This window comes from Alligator mississippiensis, chromosome 2 (assembly GCF_030867095.1).
Source record: "Alligator mississippiensis isolate rAllMis1 chromosome 2, rAllMis1, whole genome shotgun sequence".
Classification (NCBI taxonomy): domain Eukaryota; kingdom Metazoa; phylum Chordata; order Crocodylia; family Alligatoridae; genus Alligator; species Alligator mississippiensis.
In genome coordinates, this window is record NC_081825.1 from 57,710,720 (window position 1) to 57,726,051 (window position 15,332).

A 15,332-nucleotide genomic window follows, 5' to 3' on the forward strand; every position below is an offset into this window, starting at 1 on the left:
TCAAGAGGTCATCTAGTCCAACCTCCTGCTCAAAGCAGGACCATCCTCAACTAGATCACCCCAACCAAGTTTTTGTCTACCTGGGTCTTAAAAATTTCCAAGGATGGACCTTTCACAAGCAGTGCTTCACTATCCTCCTTGTGAGAAAGTTTTTTTCCTAATATCTAACCTAAACCTTCTTGTGGCAACTTTAGACCACTGCTCCTTGTTCTGTCATCTGCTACCACTGAAAACTGTCTAGCTCCATCTTCTTTGGAACCACCCTTCAGAAGGGTAAAAGCTTTCAAGTGTTATTAAATCCCCACTCAGCCTTCTCTTCTCCAAACTAAATAAGTCCTGCTCTCTCACCCTCTCCTCATGAGTCATATGCCTGAGACCCCTAACAATTTTCATTGCCCTCCACTGGACACTCTCCAAATTTGTCTACATCAGGGGTGGGCAAAATACAGCCCACAAGGCCATTCTATCCGGCCCATGGGGCCCCTAAAAAAATTTTTTGAAAATTAAAATTTCTGTCCTTGGCTCCTGTCAAAAATGACAGGAACCAGGGGTAGTAGTAGGACCCACGGGAATCTGCAGAGGGCTCCTGCAACAGCAGGGCCTGCCCAGCCCCGCTGGAAGCCCCAGGAGGGGCTTCTGGCCTAGGACCATGTGGCTGTACTGCGCCACAACCTCAGGTAATCGGGGGGCGGGGGAGGGAAGGAGCTGGTGCAGAGTGCAGGGAAAAGCGCCTCCTCGCCCACCCCATGGCTGGCACTCCCTGCTGCAGCTGCTCACAGCCCGCACAAGGCTGTCCTGAGTAGGCACAAGCAGCCCCAGTAGGGCTGCAAGTGGCTGCAGCGTGGGGCACCACAGGGCAGGTGAGGGACCACTTTTCCCCCTGCACTCAGCACCAGCTTGTAACCTTGCCCTGTTCCGGCTCTAGGCTCGCCTGTTGATGCTGCACCATGGCAGCAGCAACTGCAGCCCTCCCCACTTGCTGCACTGGGCAGCGTTTGCTGTTCCTGCCTGCCTGGAGCTTGCGCCGTGGTAGGCTGCAGTGAGGCTGCCACCGCTGCCTCTGGGCTGCCCAGCGCACAAGCTCCAGCTGGGCAGCAGCAGTAAACACTGCACGGTGTGGCAAGCAGCGGGCTGCAGCCACTGCCGATGAGGCACAGCCCCAACAGGCAAGCCCAGACCCAGCGTGAGGCCGGGTTACAAGCTGGTGCTGAGCACCGGGAAAAGTGGCCTCTCGCCCACCCTGTGCCTGGTGCCCCGCGCTGCACCCACCCGCAGCCCACCCGGGGCTGTCTGTGTCTGCTCAGGACAGCCCTGCACGGGGTGCGAGCAGCTGCAGCAGGGAGCACCGGCCGCGGGGCAGGTGAGGAACTGCTTTTCCCCGTGCTTCATACTAGCTCCTTCCCTGCCAGCAAGCAGGGGGTCGGGGCTGTGCACTGCCCCTGGCATGTACCGAAGGGCTGGGGGGCACTGGGAGCGAGTGGCCATAGGAGCACAGGGCCCACATCAGTGTCCCAAGGCCAGTGCCAGCAGGGCCCAGAACAGGGCGGCAGGGGTACAGGATCCTGACCAGCAGGGGCTCTATGGACCCAGGCCAGCTCCCCCTTCTCCCTGCTGGTGCATCCCAGCCCAGCTACACAGACCCCTGTCAGGCTGCATCCTACTCTGGGCCCCACCAGTGCCAGCCCTGGGACATTGATACCAAGATATTGGGACACTGGCCCCAAGATGGTGACCAGGGGGGTGGGGCACCTGTCAAGGGGCGGGGCTACCCACGCAGCCCTCAACAGCTTGCCAAAACTGGGCAAGCGGCCCTCTGCCCGAAATAACTGCCCGGCCCAGGTCCACATCCTTTCTTTAGTGGGGGGCCCAAAATTTGACACAATATTCCAGATGTGGTCTCACCAGTGCTGTATAGAGGGGAATAATCACTCCTGCTCAATCTGCTGGCAACACCCCTACTAGTGCAGCCCAGCATGCTGTTAGCCTTCTCTGAAACAAGGGCGCACTGTTGGCTCATCTTCAGCTGATTGTCCACTGTAACCCCCAGCTCCTTTTCTGCAGAGCTACTGCTTAGGCAGATGGTCCCCAGCACGTACTGGAGCATGGGACTGTTCCATCCTAAGGGCAGGACTTTGCACTTGTCCGTAATGAACCTCATGATATTTCTCTTTTGGTCCAATCCTCCAATTTGCCTACATCTCTCCGAATCCTAGCCATACCTTCCCAGCATATCCACTACTCCCCACAGCCTGGTGTCATCCACAGACTTGCTGAGGGTGCACCCCATCCCATCTTCCAGGTTGCTGATGAAGATATTGAACAAAACCAGCCCAGGATTGACCCCTGGGGCACCTGATACTGACTGCCAGCTATATATTGAGCTACTGTTTGAGCCCAATGACTCCACCAGTTTTCTATCCACCTTACAGTCCATTCATCCAACCCAGACTTTCTTAGCTTGGTTATGAGAATGTTGTGGGAGACTGTAAGAAAACCCTTGCTAAAAGTCAAGGTATATCAGCTCCACTTCTTTCCCCACATCCACAGAGCCAGTTATCTCGTCATAGAGGGCAATCGGGTTGGTCAGGAATGACTTGCCCTTGGTGAATCCTCACTGACAGTTCCTAATTACCTTCTCTTCCAAGTGCTTAGAAATAGACTTCTTGGGGACCTACTCCATGTTTTTTTCAGGGACTGAGGTAAGGCTTACTAGTCTGTAGTTCCCTAGATCCTCCTCCTTCCCTTTCGTAAATATGGGCACTAGATTTGCCCTTTTCCAAATCATCTGGGATGTCTCCCAATTGCCACAAGTTTTCAAAGAGCATTATCTTGGATCTTGCCAGCCAGTGGCTCTGAAATCACATCAGCCAACTCCCTCAGCACCCTCAGGTGCATTGCACATCCAGCTCCATGCACTTGTACAGGTTCAGTTTTTCTAAATAGTTCTCAACTTGTTTTTTCACCACTGCCGGCTGCTGACCTCTTCTACCCGAACTGTACTGTACAGGTACTGGTACAGTAGGATGGGAGTTAACCTTGTCTATGAAGACTGAGGTTAAAAAAAAAAGGCATTGAGTACTTCCACCTTTTCTGCATCTTCTGTCACCAGACTGCCTCCCCCATTCAATAAGGGACCCACACTTTCCCTGATTTTCTTCTGGTTGCTGACACTTGTAGAAACCCTCCACGTTCCTTGTTAGCCACAACTCCAAACGTGTTTTGGCCTTCCTGATTTCACCCCTGCATGCCCAAGCTATACTCTTATACTCCTCCCTAGTCCAAGTTTCCACTTCTTGTAAGCTGCTTTTTTTGTGTTTTAGAAGGGAAGTCTTCAATGAGCTAAAACAAGCTGCTCTTCTGCCATACTTGCTAATCTTCGACCGCAAAGGAATGGTTTGCTCCTGTGCTCTCAGAAAGAAAGGCTTATTTCAAGTACACCCAGCTCTCCTGCACTCCTTCCTCCTCAGACTGGCTTACTAAAGGATTCTGCTCATCAGTTCCCTGAGTTGAAGTTTGCTTTTCTGAAGTCCAGGGATAGTAGTCAGAGGGCTGGATGAGTTTTGGTAATTCCTCTGTGATACCTCAGATTCAGGCTCTCAGCAAATAGCAGACCTCCGGCAAACAGCAAACCTCCCAACAGGTCAGGCTGGCAGATAGATACCTCCATTCCCTGAAGAGGGGAGTCTCGAACTACCACCATTCATTACTTTCCGTTGGTCGCACTGGTCTTGATCCTCCCAACCTTGGGGATGCCTGGCCTGGCCTCTTCCACCAATGTAATGTGCTCCTCTTTTTCTGTTGCTAGGGCTCCATATCTGTTTTTCAGGCAAGCCACTGCAGGTGAAGATGAAGACTTCTGCACTGCCTCTTCCTTCTGTAGCACCATCTCTGATAGTCCTTCCTCTGCAGTCCTAGAGGTCTCCTTCAGCACTGAACCTATTAAGTCCTCATGGCAAAAGATGCTTCAGAACCTTGCCATCTCTTCCTGTAGTTCTCTTGCTTGCTCCAGGAGGGACACCACTAGGAGGCTCCGCTGACATCGCAGGAACTCCCCGACCTGGCTGTCACTGGAAGAAACCTGTAAGTTGCAGTCTCCACAGAACCAAACTGGGACCTGGGTGAAAGCCTGGATTGTGAGTGGTCCTGCCTGGACAGACAGCTCACAGGTGCAAGCTGGCAGTGGCAGTGGCTCTGGCACTGTAATGACCTCCAGTTATTTTCCTGGGCTGCCTCTCTCTTCCTGCCCTTCTCTCCAAGCAGACCCTGCCTAGAACTCCCTTGTAAGCTGGCCTGTTCACTGCTCCTTGGTCCCAAAAGGTTCCCTTTCTCCTGCTTCCTCTCACCAAGCTTCCAAAGGAAGGAGAGAGAAAGTTTCCAGGTAAACTCCCTAGCAACACCCCCCTCACTCTGGACTCAAATTAAACAAGGGGCTTAAGTATTGGCCTAACTTCTGAGTATTAGCTACTTATGCTAAATATATTTAAGTCAGTTATTCTTAATTAAAGAAAGAACTTACCTTAATGCTCCCCTTCAAAGCGGGGGGCTGGCAAACTGACCAGCAAACTGTCTAGCATGCTACCCTGTTTGTTGTCCCTGGTCACTCAGGAAGTCTCCTTTTATACCCTGCTGAGCTTGGATTCCCTCTGCCCCTTGTTAGGGCTTTTGTCAAATACAGGCAGCAATTATTCAGGTAGCAGCTCTCCCAGCTGCTCAGAGCACATACCCAAACACAATGATCAGCAAGCCAAACACAGACAGCCCTGGCCCAGTTACCTTCCTGGAGCAGGATCTGGTGTATGGCTCTTCTTCCCCCTTCCTTTCCCCTTCCTCCTCTAGCTCCTAGTGAACTGCTTGCAAATTGCCCTGTTTACTCAGTAAGTATTTTTAAGAGAGCCTTTGCAACAAAGTTGGCTGCTTTTGCCAAAACTGGAAAAAATTACAGAGTTATCTTAAAGACAGTTAGTGACTAAATACAGGTCTACCTTTCTACATTGTTTTCTTTTTCTTACATTAGTTATAATACAATTCATCCATATGACTTCAACTGTCTCACCCAGTTTAGAAATCATTATTCATGATAGAGCTGTCTTGGCTGTTCTCTAATTAAGACAGAAGAAAAAAGTAAAAGAAATTATTTCTGCAACATTCTGAACTTATAGTGACTACTAGTTTTTTACTCTTCTAAATAGGATTATGCTGTGGATCCACATGACAAGTGTTTCCATTCCTGAGCATAATTTTGAAAGGGCTTCACTTTTCTCAGTAAGAAAAAAAACTGCAAGTGAATGCACCCCAGAGCACATGCTGCTTTTTCCACTCCAAAGCATAAGCACTTTGTTTCCTGTGTCTCCCTATTAACACTTACACCCTGTTTCTTCCAGACATGTACCAAAGAGTTCCATGTTTTTTGAAGAACCCCTACTTGTAAATATCATAGATTTTGGGAGTTTTTTGTAACTGACAATAATGCTCTACATAGCTTTTTAGCAGACACTAGGATCTACTGTGCACTAGAAAATTTCACAGGCTGCTCAACCTCAGGCCCACGGGCCAAGTGAAGCCATGGCATCTGGCCCACGGGGCTCCTGACAGGTCAAGAAATTTGGTGGTGGGAGAGCACTGGCCATTAATACCACCACGCCTCCCCTGCTGCCAACTTCCCAAACCCTGTGCAGCAGATCAGAGCAGGGCCATGCCCCCTCCCCTGCACAGCCAGACTTGGGCATCACCATGCCCCTTATTCAGCTATATGAGGAACTGGGGCTGGGCCATACCCCCTTCCCCAGTGAGGTCAGGCTGAGGCTAAGCCACCCCCCTTACCCTCCTCACAGCTGGGCTACAGCTAGGCTGCCCCGTCCACCTCCATGCAGCTGGATGGGGCCCTGCCATGCCCACTCCAGATGCTGGATCTGGGCCACTGACACAATCTGGCCCACAAACAGGCCAGGCACTGCCCATCAGTGAAAAAGGTTGAGTACCACTATGATAGCCAATAGAGCTATGCTGGTAACAACTCACAATTAAGCTATAGTGGCAAGACCAAGGGCCTAAGCAGAGTTCTACTGACAGAGGAGGGTTTCTGCTGGCTTCACTAATGTTATTCAGGGAGATGGTGTAACTACATCAACTGAAAAAAAGTTATTTTTATTTTTTAATATACAAAGCTGCAGCTAGAGCTACAGCTAGAGATATCTCTCTATCTATATCTATCTGACTTCTACTTCTCCACAAGAGGGCTCTGCAGCCACAGCTGACTGATATAGCTGTAGAGGTAGCATTTCTGTAATGTAGAAAAACCCAAGATCTTTGCAGACTGGAAACAGTGACAGTTAAAGGTTTGGTAAATAGGAAAATAAGTAACTATAATGGGGTGAAGTTTGTGGCAAGATGAATTATACCTAGCACTAGCAATAATAATTTAAAAAAATAAATAAATAAACAAACCCACAAGATCCCTGTACCACTTAGTTTTCCATTATTTTTTTCCCCTCTCAGTCTATTCACAACTCCAGCTGCTCAACGTTTTCATAAGGGAGTGGCTCTAATATGGCACATGACCAACTAGAAAAAGACGCTTTTCTTCAAGGGGAAAGAAAAAAAAAAATCTATCATCATCTTACTTAAGGGACTATATTTTGTTTCTTCTTGCTACTTCTTCAAAACCAGGTCTAAAAAGTAATCTAGGTTGTATTTCTTTTTTTGTACCACACCTGTTAACCACACTACAATCAGTTGTTACACCTGTGAACAATCATAGGTGTAGAGTGTCTTATTTCACCTGCAGAACTGGTGATGATGTGTAGAGGCCAAGGGGGCCAAGAAGGGAGGGAAGACTCTCCCCATTTTAACTTTCAACGCCCAGATGAATTTATAGAGTTGATAGGGAAACACGCATCTCTCTTTACTTACTTATAATTGGAAAATCATTTGAAAAATATAACATGGAACTGCCCAAGGCTATTTTTAAGCTAACTGCTTTCTAGATTCAATGTATATGTTGTAAATAAGTGCCATCAGATTACAGAAAACAAAAATATTTTCCTGTGCCTTTATATAAAGTTTCCTGTAATTTTGTGTTTTTACTAGCTATAGGAATTTATTTCTTGTTCCAAGGCACAGCGTGGTGATCAGTGCTCTTAGACATGCTGTCAACCTTCAAGTCCTTCAATAGGTCAGAGTTCACGTTCTTTCCGGATAATGCTTTGCCCTGAAACTCCCAACTATACTCCAACACAGCTTGGTACCAACTCTACATGCTTTTAATGCCAACATTATTCATTTTCAATGATAAACCTAATTCTTGGAAACCTGTGAAAGCAAGCCTTTTCAGGTATTACAGACCGTCTTGCAAGTTAAAACAACATAGTTTCAAACCTCCCCTCCCCCCACTGCCCACAAAACTTACATTCCTAAGTAGTTCAGTAATTGTGGGGTACTATAAATACCAGTGCAAAATGTATAGGTTGCTAGATTACTGCTCTACAGGGCTGCTGTATGCAAAAAAAAACCAAAAACACAATATCCCGATTAGTGAAGAAGGCTAAGAAACATTCACAAGAAGCTGCTAAAGATGAACTGCAGCTCATAAGAGAGCTCACTTTACATGTGGAAAAAGTAACAAGTTACTGAAATGAAATATGTGCTCCAGAAAGAGAGAAATAAATGTACACCTCTAAGGATTCCCCGTAAAACCTAATTATTAATAATTCAGTTGCAAGCAGCATTAATCACTACAATCATCTGAAACCAGGACTACTGAGACTGCTTAGGCTCTCTGAGGAAAGCATCAATTTTGGCATTCAAAAGATGTAAAGTCTATTTCTCCCCATTTGCAATCCTGTATGTCCAGCATGTCTGTCAGAAAATGGAGTTACCCTTTATCACTTCTTTCAAAAGGGAAGAGAAAGGAAACCATGTCCTCTCAAAGCTTTCCAAGCAAATATTATTTTTTTTTTTTAATTCTGCTAAATAACCTGTCAGTAGATGTCAGGAACTATGATACAAACCATAAGGAACAGGTGCTTAATCAGCAATTAATCTTAGTTCTTGGCCACAGAAAGTAAGATTTCATAAAAGCAAGCACAAGCATGAATGACTATGTTAAAACCCCTTCTGGTTAAGAAAATTTGAGCCTTGGAGCCAAGGGATTACAGAATAAACTGCATAAAAATTCCCAACCCTGACAACTCTTGTAATATCTCAATTTATAACCATAAAAAAGCTAGTCTGTATATAGTGGGCCATACAAACAGCAGCTTCTTTAGCTAATAAAGTTTGCTGTTGCCAACTTAAACAGCATTTTCCAGTGAGACAATCTGTGTTATCAGCAGGGATCCCGATTTTCTGTTTCGCGCAGAAAAATACAGGTTTTCTCCTTCAAAAGAGAAAAACCGAGATTTCCCCTCTGAAGTGGGAAACCATGAGTTTTTCCTCATAAGACGGCAGAGTTCCAGCCTGCAAGGAGCCGCTTGGGGTGGGGGGAGTGGGAGGAGGATATTTGGAAGCAGGGGCGCCAACATGTGTGTGCACACATTTGCACATGGCCAGCAATACAACCAGGCAAAATGGCAGGAGCAGCTCCATCCAGGTAAGTCTATGGGATGTGGTGGAGGGGTCAGGCCCCACCGCTTGCCCCAGTGCTACCTACTGACAGCAGACCTATGTGCTCACCTGCTGGAAGAGAGCAGGGGCCAGGGTAGTATGTTCTGCAGTCAGTGCTACCATACCAGGGCCCCAGAGTAGCCACTGAGCTGGCACCAAGTGACCCAGAACAGGGGTCTCAGCCATCCTCCCCCCAAGCTGGGTGTGCTGGGCACTGCCAGCATGCAATGCTGCAGGATCCGGGTGTTTCCCCTTAGACTCTGGCCATGGGGGCGTTGCCATGTCCTTCCCAGCAGTGGGGCTGTGAGGGCAGCTTGGAACAGGCCTCAGGCTCTGGCACTCTTGCCCATGCCCCTCCATCAATCTGTTGTGGTAAGGGCAGCCACTACATGGAGCTCCCACTGCCTGTCCCTGCATGGATGGAAGGCAAGCACCAGCTGCCAGCAGTCCCCATGTAGGCTGCCCCAAGAAAGGATCTCCCAGTGGGAAGCTGGCAGGTGCGGGTTTAGGAGGTGGGGGCACCCTGAGCTCCTGGGCCCAGATCTTCCCATAGGAGGCATTGGCTGCAGGGAGCTTGCAGCTACTCCACTCCCCTCCCCACAAGGGACACTCACAGGAACTCTGCTGCTTCCTTTTTTCCCTGAACAAAAAGTAGGGGAGGGGGGAAGGTAGAGGACCAGGTCTTGGGGACTGTCCTTGCACCACTGGGGCTGGGGACTAAGCTCTGGCAAATCCAAACTGGCCCCCCTGACGGCACAGGGTGTCCAGGCATGTCAGAGCTTGGCACATAGCCCCAGTGGTGCAGGACTGGTCCAGACCATCAGGGGCCAAGCTCTGGCGAGTCCAAACCAGCCCTGCACCACTGGGGCAAGGATCATGCTCCAGGAAACCCCACATACCCTGCCTGCCCCACACACCGAGGAGCTGGGGGGGACAACTATCAGGAGGCTGTGTCTTGGGAGTAAAGGGCACTGGCATATCAGGACTGCTTAGTGCCACAATGCAGCAGGGGGGACAGCCGCAGTTGAACCCACATCCTGGTAAGCGAAGGGGGCAGGAGCCGATTTTCCATGATAAAAAAACAAAATCAAATGCCAATATATAAAGGTATTTAGAATTTATCTTATTATAATGCTTTAGGCACTGGTAGGCTTTCAAATTGCTTTAAAATTGTAAATATATCAATAAAACACTGCATTGAACTGATATCTAAAGTGGTATTTCATTTTAGTCATGGAAAAATGAATTTTAAAAATCAAAGAATTTTGGAATTTTTTAAAATCAGAAAATATTGGATTTTTAACAGAGAAGACCAGAATCCCCGGTTATCTATCACCTTTCCCATTTAAAAAGTAGGTACATTCATTTAAATTTACAGTTACTCCTTAAGAAAAAAAAAAAAAATTTGAAGACACATATCTCTTCATTGCTTAATATTTACGATCTATTTTGCTTTCTGTTAATGTTTCTCTTCACTCAGTATGTTCAGAAAGCATGTCTAAAATTATTTTTAAAAGTGTACAAGGATAGAGGCAGGGCCCTGAGCATGGCCCACCCATGGCCTGCCATATGGTGCCAGGCAGCCTAGGAAACAGGGCTGCTTCTGCCTAGCATCCCCCACAGCACCTGGGAGATACAATCCAGCCCTGCAAGCCCTGGCCAGGCCACGCTAAGCCCCAGCCTCTGCTGGTGGGTGGCACCCAGGGGGTGGACTGCATCTCCCAGGCACCATGGGGGACACTGGCAGAAGCAGCCCTGCCTACCCAGGATCATGCGGCAGGCCCTGGCCGAGCCGCACTCAGGCCCTGGCAGCTCCAGCCACCACATGGTGCCAGGAGGGCAGGCAGGGTTGCTTTTGCCCAGCAGCTGCCAAGGCCTGAGTGCAGACCAGCCAGCCCCTGGCCATGGGCCTCTATGCTGTCCCATCATGAGTGCTCCCAGGAGCTGTGGGATTTGGGGGGGGAGGGGAGGGGGAAGGGCAGCGGTGAGCTTCAATGGCAGGGCAGGGCAGCATGGAGGCCCATAGCTAGGCTCCATCCCTTCCCCTCAACCCCAGGCAGGTGCTGACTCTGGACTCAGGGGGCGCACACATGTGTGTGGCCCTCAAACTCATTACATGGCCCTCCAGCCCAAATTACTATGCACCCCTGGATTATGGGGACATAAGCAGAGGAAAGCATTTAGATAATCTAGATAAGTTAGGTAATATAAAGATTCTGAACATGGACTTACCACTTAGAAGCCATTGTTGATCAATCATGTAAGTTATCACTTTATTATCCTTTGGATAGATTCATCAAGACATTTTCCCCAGGAGCTCAATTTGTGCTTTAAGGTTGTGAGTAGACACAAAGATGTAAACAGCTGAGTCACCTGGTATGTAGCAGAACACTGGTAAAAGGTCTCCAAATACAGTACAAAGACAAGAAGTATAAAAGGCTGAAAGAAAAAAAAAAGGAGGGGGAAGTTATATTACAGAAGTTGGTGAGTAAGAGACAGCTAATCACCAGAAGTGGCCAAGAGTTTCCAGCAGTTTTCAAAGAGCTTTGATGTATTTTAATTGAAAAACCACAAGTCATAAAAATCTAGGTACTGATATACAGAATTGTGAATTTATCCAGAAGTGACTTATTCCTTTCCTGGGACAGAAAATTAAACATTAATATTCTTATAGACAGGCTATTTAAGGTATGAGATCTCAGAGTAAAATTCAAGATTTCATTTCACATTTTGTATATCATATGCAGATATAACTAAATAGGCATATTTGTTTCACTCGTATGAAAGAGCACACTACTAAAAAAAAAAAAAAAAAAAATTCAGAAAGATTCATACTGGGAGACTTTGGTATTAATAGCACTAAAGTAACTGGCAAATTGACCATTTTAACTGTAACTGTACCTCCTTAATGAGATTCTAAAAGCATCCCAAGCTCAATTTGAAACTTGCATACAAAACTTCCACCCTAGGAAAGTTACGTACTTGTTGCAACTTGCCCAAGCTGCAGGCTTCATTTTTTGTTCTCCTGCTGCACTACCAAAATACAGCAAACACTTCAATATATAGGGGACTTTAAGTTTTACCCTGGAGGCAGATCAAGCAGTTCTAGCTGCTTTAACAATTCAAGCCTTAACATGCAATAGCGGGCTACATCTTCTACATATTTAGTTCTCAGAAGAACAAATAGATATGAAGAGCTGCAGGCATATAAACAGACCTGTACCCAAAGCAGTTTTAAATCGGTGTTCTGATGCAATAAGAATTTACTGGTTTCCTTTTAGTGGTAAACAGTGGGAAACCAGTTCAACCATGGGAAATACCACTCCCTTATTAAACATCATCTGTGTTTTTAAGCACAATTGGTTCAACTTCCTAATTAGCATTTTCCAGCATCAAGATAAAAATCTTAAGTAGCATACAATATATACACAAGTAAGCTACATCCGGAGGACTTAACATGATTTCAAAGAAAGCTTTTGGTGAGGGGAGGAGTGGAAAGAAAATACGCTGTGGCAACATCTGAACCAGCATAATTGCTGTTTCTAGATAAAACCTTACATTATATTGAAGTTTAAAACAAAAGGCAGTCAAGCTATTACCAATATAAATTTTTCTTTAAATCAAGACAAGAGAAAAAATGAATTAAACTAAGTGCTTATAAAAACGTTTAAAGGAATGCTATCTTAGAAACGTTAAGTTGGTCTGAGATTTTTATTACTACCCTTACACCTCATACAGGGCAACTAAATCTCTTTCAGAAAAAAAGTCTAATTTTTCAGTAACTTGGCATGTTTCAACAGAACTTACCTTCAAATAAATTATATCATTTTTCTCACAGTCATTTAGAGCCAGATACTCAAGATGATGGCAAAATTCCCATAAATTTTGGGCAGCAGGAACAGGCAGTCCTTAAATCTTGTCTATGCTAGAAAGTTATACTGGTTTACCATAATTAAGTCCATTTTAAAAAACAGCTTAACTGGTGCAAACCCCTCCATGGATGCCAATTTCAGTTTAGGAGCTGCTTTTATTCTGTTTAAGTCAACTGGAAACATTTAAGCTAAAGTGAACACAATATTCACAATATTAAAAGAGCATCCGTAAGAGGATTTGCAATTATTTGTTTAAATCCACACCTTTGGTTATTTTTTCATGTGGGTAAGTCCTTAATTCCTTCAGTTTGTGAGACTGTTTTAGACAAGGAAATGTAAAATAAAATTTAAATACAGCAACTGCATTTAGTAAAATATGTGATGTAAAGATTTTATATATATATATATATATCTCTTTACAATCTTTATGTTAGTCAATAGGACAAAAAATTATAGAAATAAATATTTGATATTTAGAAATGTTTCTTAGGACTGGATTCATGTACTCCAGTTTTGACTTCCTTTAATTCTAGTTATTTTTTTCTTAGGTTACCAAAAAACCCACTAAATGCATCTTAATACAGATTATCTCAGGCTCTTAATGGATTTGCCTATTATTCCAGATAACCAGATACCAGCAACAGCAATAAGAAACTTCTCAGCAAAACCGTTCCTTCCAGACAGGGATCTGACTCAATGATCTTTGTATTTATTCATCACTTTCAGACTGCATTACTGTCACTTACTGGGCAACAAAAAAACAAAGCCCAGAATATAACAGACTACCTGCCTAGCAGGAAAAAAAAAAAAAATGTCATTAGGGACATCATGTTTCCCAAACCTCTCCATTCATGACCCTGGGACATGCATGCATTCCTCTGGGACAGTATCCAAGACAAAGCTAGTCAAAAAAGATAAGTGGGAGTAGGCAGGCTTAGAATAGTACCTGCCATCTTGGTTGAGGCACTTTTCCAGTGGCCAAGTCTTTACCACCAGGGGTTTATGAACCTGAATCAAATGCTCCAGGGAACAAATTAAAAAGTGAGGCTACATCAGGGTGGGCAATTATTTCAGCTGGAGGGCTGCTTCATGAGTTGGGGAGCTGTCAAGGACTGCAAGGGTAGCCCTAGCCCTAGCTAGGTACCCCACCCCTGATCACCATCTTGGGATCAGAAGCCCTACCCCTAACTCCTGATGTCTGCCACCAGAAGTCATTCCCCCCAACTCCTAAGCCTGAGGAAGTACTCCTTTGGGAATAGGGGATGTCATCTTGGAACCAGGAAAAAACCCAAATCAGATGCTAAAAGTCAAACATCAACTATAACATATTTTAATTTTATTTCAAAAACTATTTTTGTCCTGATTTACATGTGTTTGCATAATGTATATAGAGCTGATTGCATAATAGCTCAAAAGAAAAGACTTACTCTTCTATAGCGTGGGGGGAGAGAAGGGGAGGGGGGGGGCCCTCACATGATACACAGCCCCTGCTGCCAGCGGCAGAACCAGCAGCAGGCCCTTGGGGTGCTCCTGGTCATGCGGCTCTGGCTGAATCCTGGGAGCTGCACATGGTGGCACAGAGTCGGGCCAGCCTGGTCCACTGGCACATGCTGTGAAACCAGATGAGGCTGGCTCCATGCTAGCACACAGAGTTTCCAGCATTACAGATAGGAGCTGCACACCATCCAGCCAGGCCAGGCCAGCCTCATGTCTCCACACAGGAAGTCCTTCTGGCCCAATAGTGTACAGACTGAGAGTCAAGAGGAGTCATGCAACATCGGGCCAGGTGGGCTCCGTGCCTCCATGCGCAGCTCCCACCTGAAGTGCTGGAAGCTACACGTGGAGGCATGGAGTCAGCCCAACCCAATGGTGTGTACCTCCTATCTGCAGTGCCAAGAGCCCCATGTGCTAACACTGACCCAGGCCAGTCCGGTTTGAAGACATGTCAATGGGCCAGGCCAGGCTGGCTCTGTGCCACCACATGCAGCTCCCAGAATTCAATTGGAGGGGCATGCCAACGAGCAGCTCTACCTGCAGTGGACCAAGGGTGCCCCAATGGCTTGCTGCTGCTGTTGGCAGCAGGGGCAGTGTGCCTTGGCAGGGGAGCCCACACCCACCTCCCCCCCGCTCCTCTCCCCCCACACCCCGCTCCCCCACAAACCCCACACCCAGCTCCCCCCCGCTCCCCTGCCCCCACAAGCCCCACACCCACCTCCCCCCCGCTCCCCTGCCCCCACAAGCCCCACACCCACCTCCCCCCCGCTCCCCTGCCCCCACAAGCCCCACACCCACCTCCCCCCCGCTCCCCTGCCCCCACAAGCCCCACACCCACCTCCCCCCCGCTCCCCTGCCCCCACAAACCCCACACCCACCTCCCCCCCGCTCCCCTGCCCCCACAAACCCCACACCCACCTCCCCCCCGCTCCCCTGCCCCCACAAACCCCACACCCACCTCCCCCCCACTCCCCTGCCCCCACAAACCCCACACCCACCTCCCCTTCTGCAGGCAGGGACTCCCCTCCCAACTCACCAGCTGTCCAATCATGTGCCATCACGCACAGTTCTTCCACATGGAAGATGGAGCACCAGGAGCCCCACAGAGGTGGAAGTACAGGTCCAATGGCACACAACCTCTGAAAATCTACCTCCCACTGGCTTTCAGAGGGGCAGCCACATGCTGGTAAAAATGGTCTTTTGGAGGGACCCCCACGGGCTGGACAGAATGGCCTACCAGGCCAGATCTGGCTTGTGGGCCACATTTTGCTTGCCCCTGGGCTATACCATTGGTAGAGCCCCCTTTTCCATCTCGAGTCCTAGCCTTGAAGACTGACAACTCAATCATTTATAAAATTGTCCTGG

The 15,332-nt window shown here is 47.4% G+C and overlaps 1 protein-coding gene across 3 annotated transcripts in view; it reads right to left on the bottom strand.

Moving 5' to 3' along the window:
- Window positions 1–15,332, bottom strand: part of FRYL (FRY like transcription coactivator) — a 323,785-nt gene that overhangs the window by 285,922 nt on the left and 22,531 nt on the right. For all 3 annotated transcript variants that reach the window (XM_059721714.1, XM_059721716.1, XM_059721717.1), the window contains exon 2: window positions 10,834–11,040. In XM_059721714.1, the coding sequence (XP_059577697.1) occupies window positions 10,834–10,861 (28 nt within the window). In that variant the 5' untranslated portion in view covers window positions 10,862–11,040. The remainder of the gene's footprint in view (window positions 1–10,833; window positions 11,041–15,332) is intronic.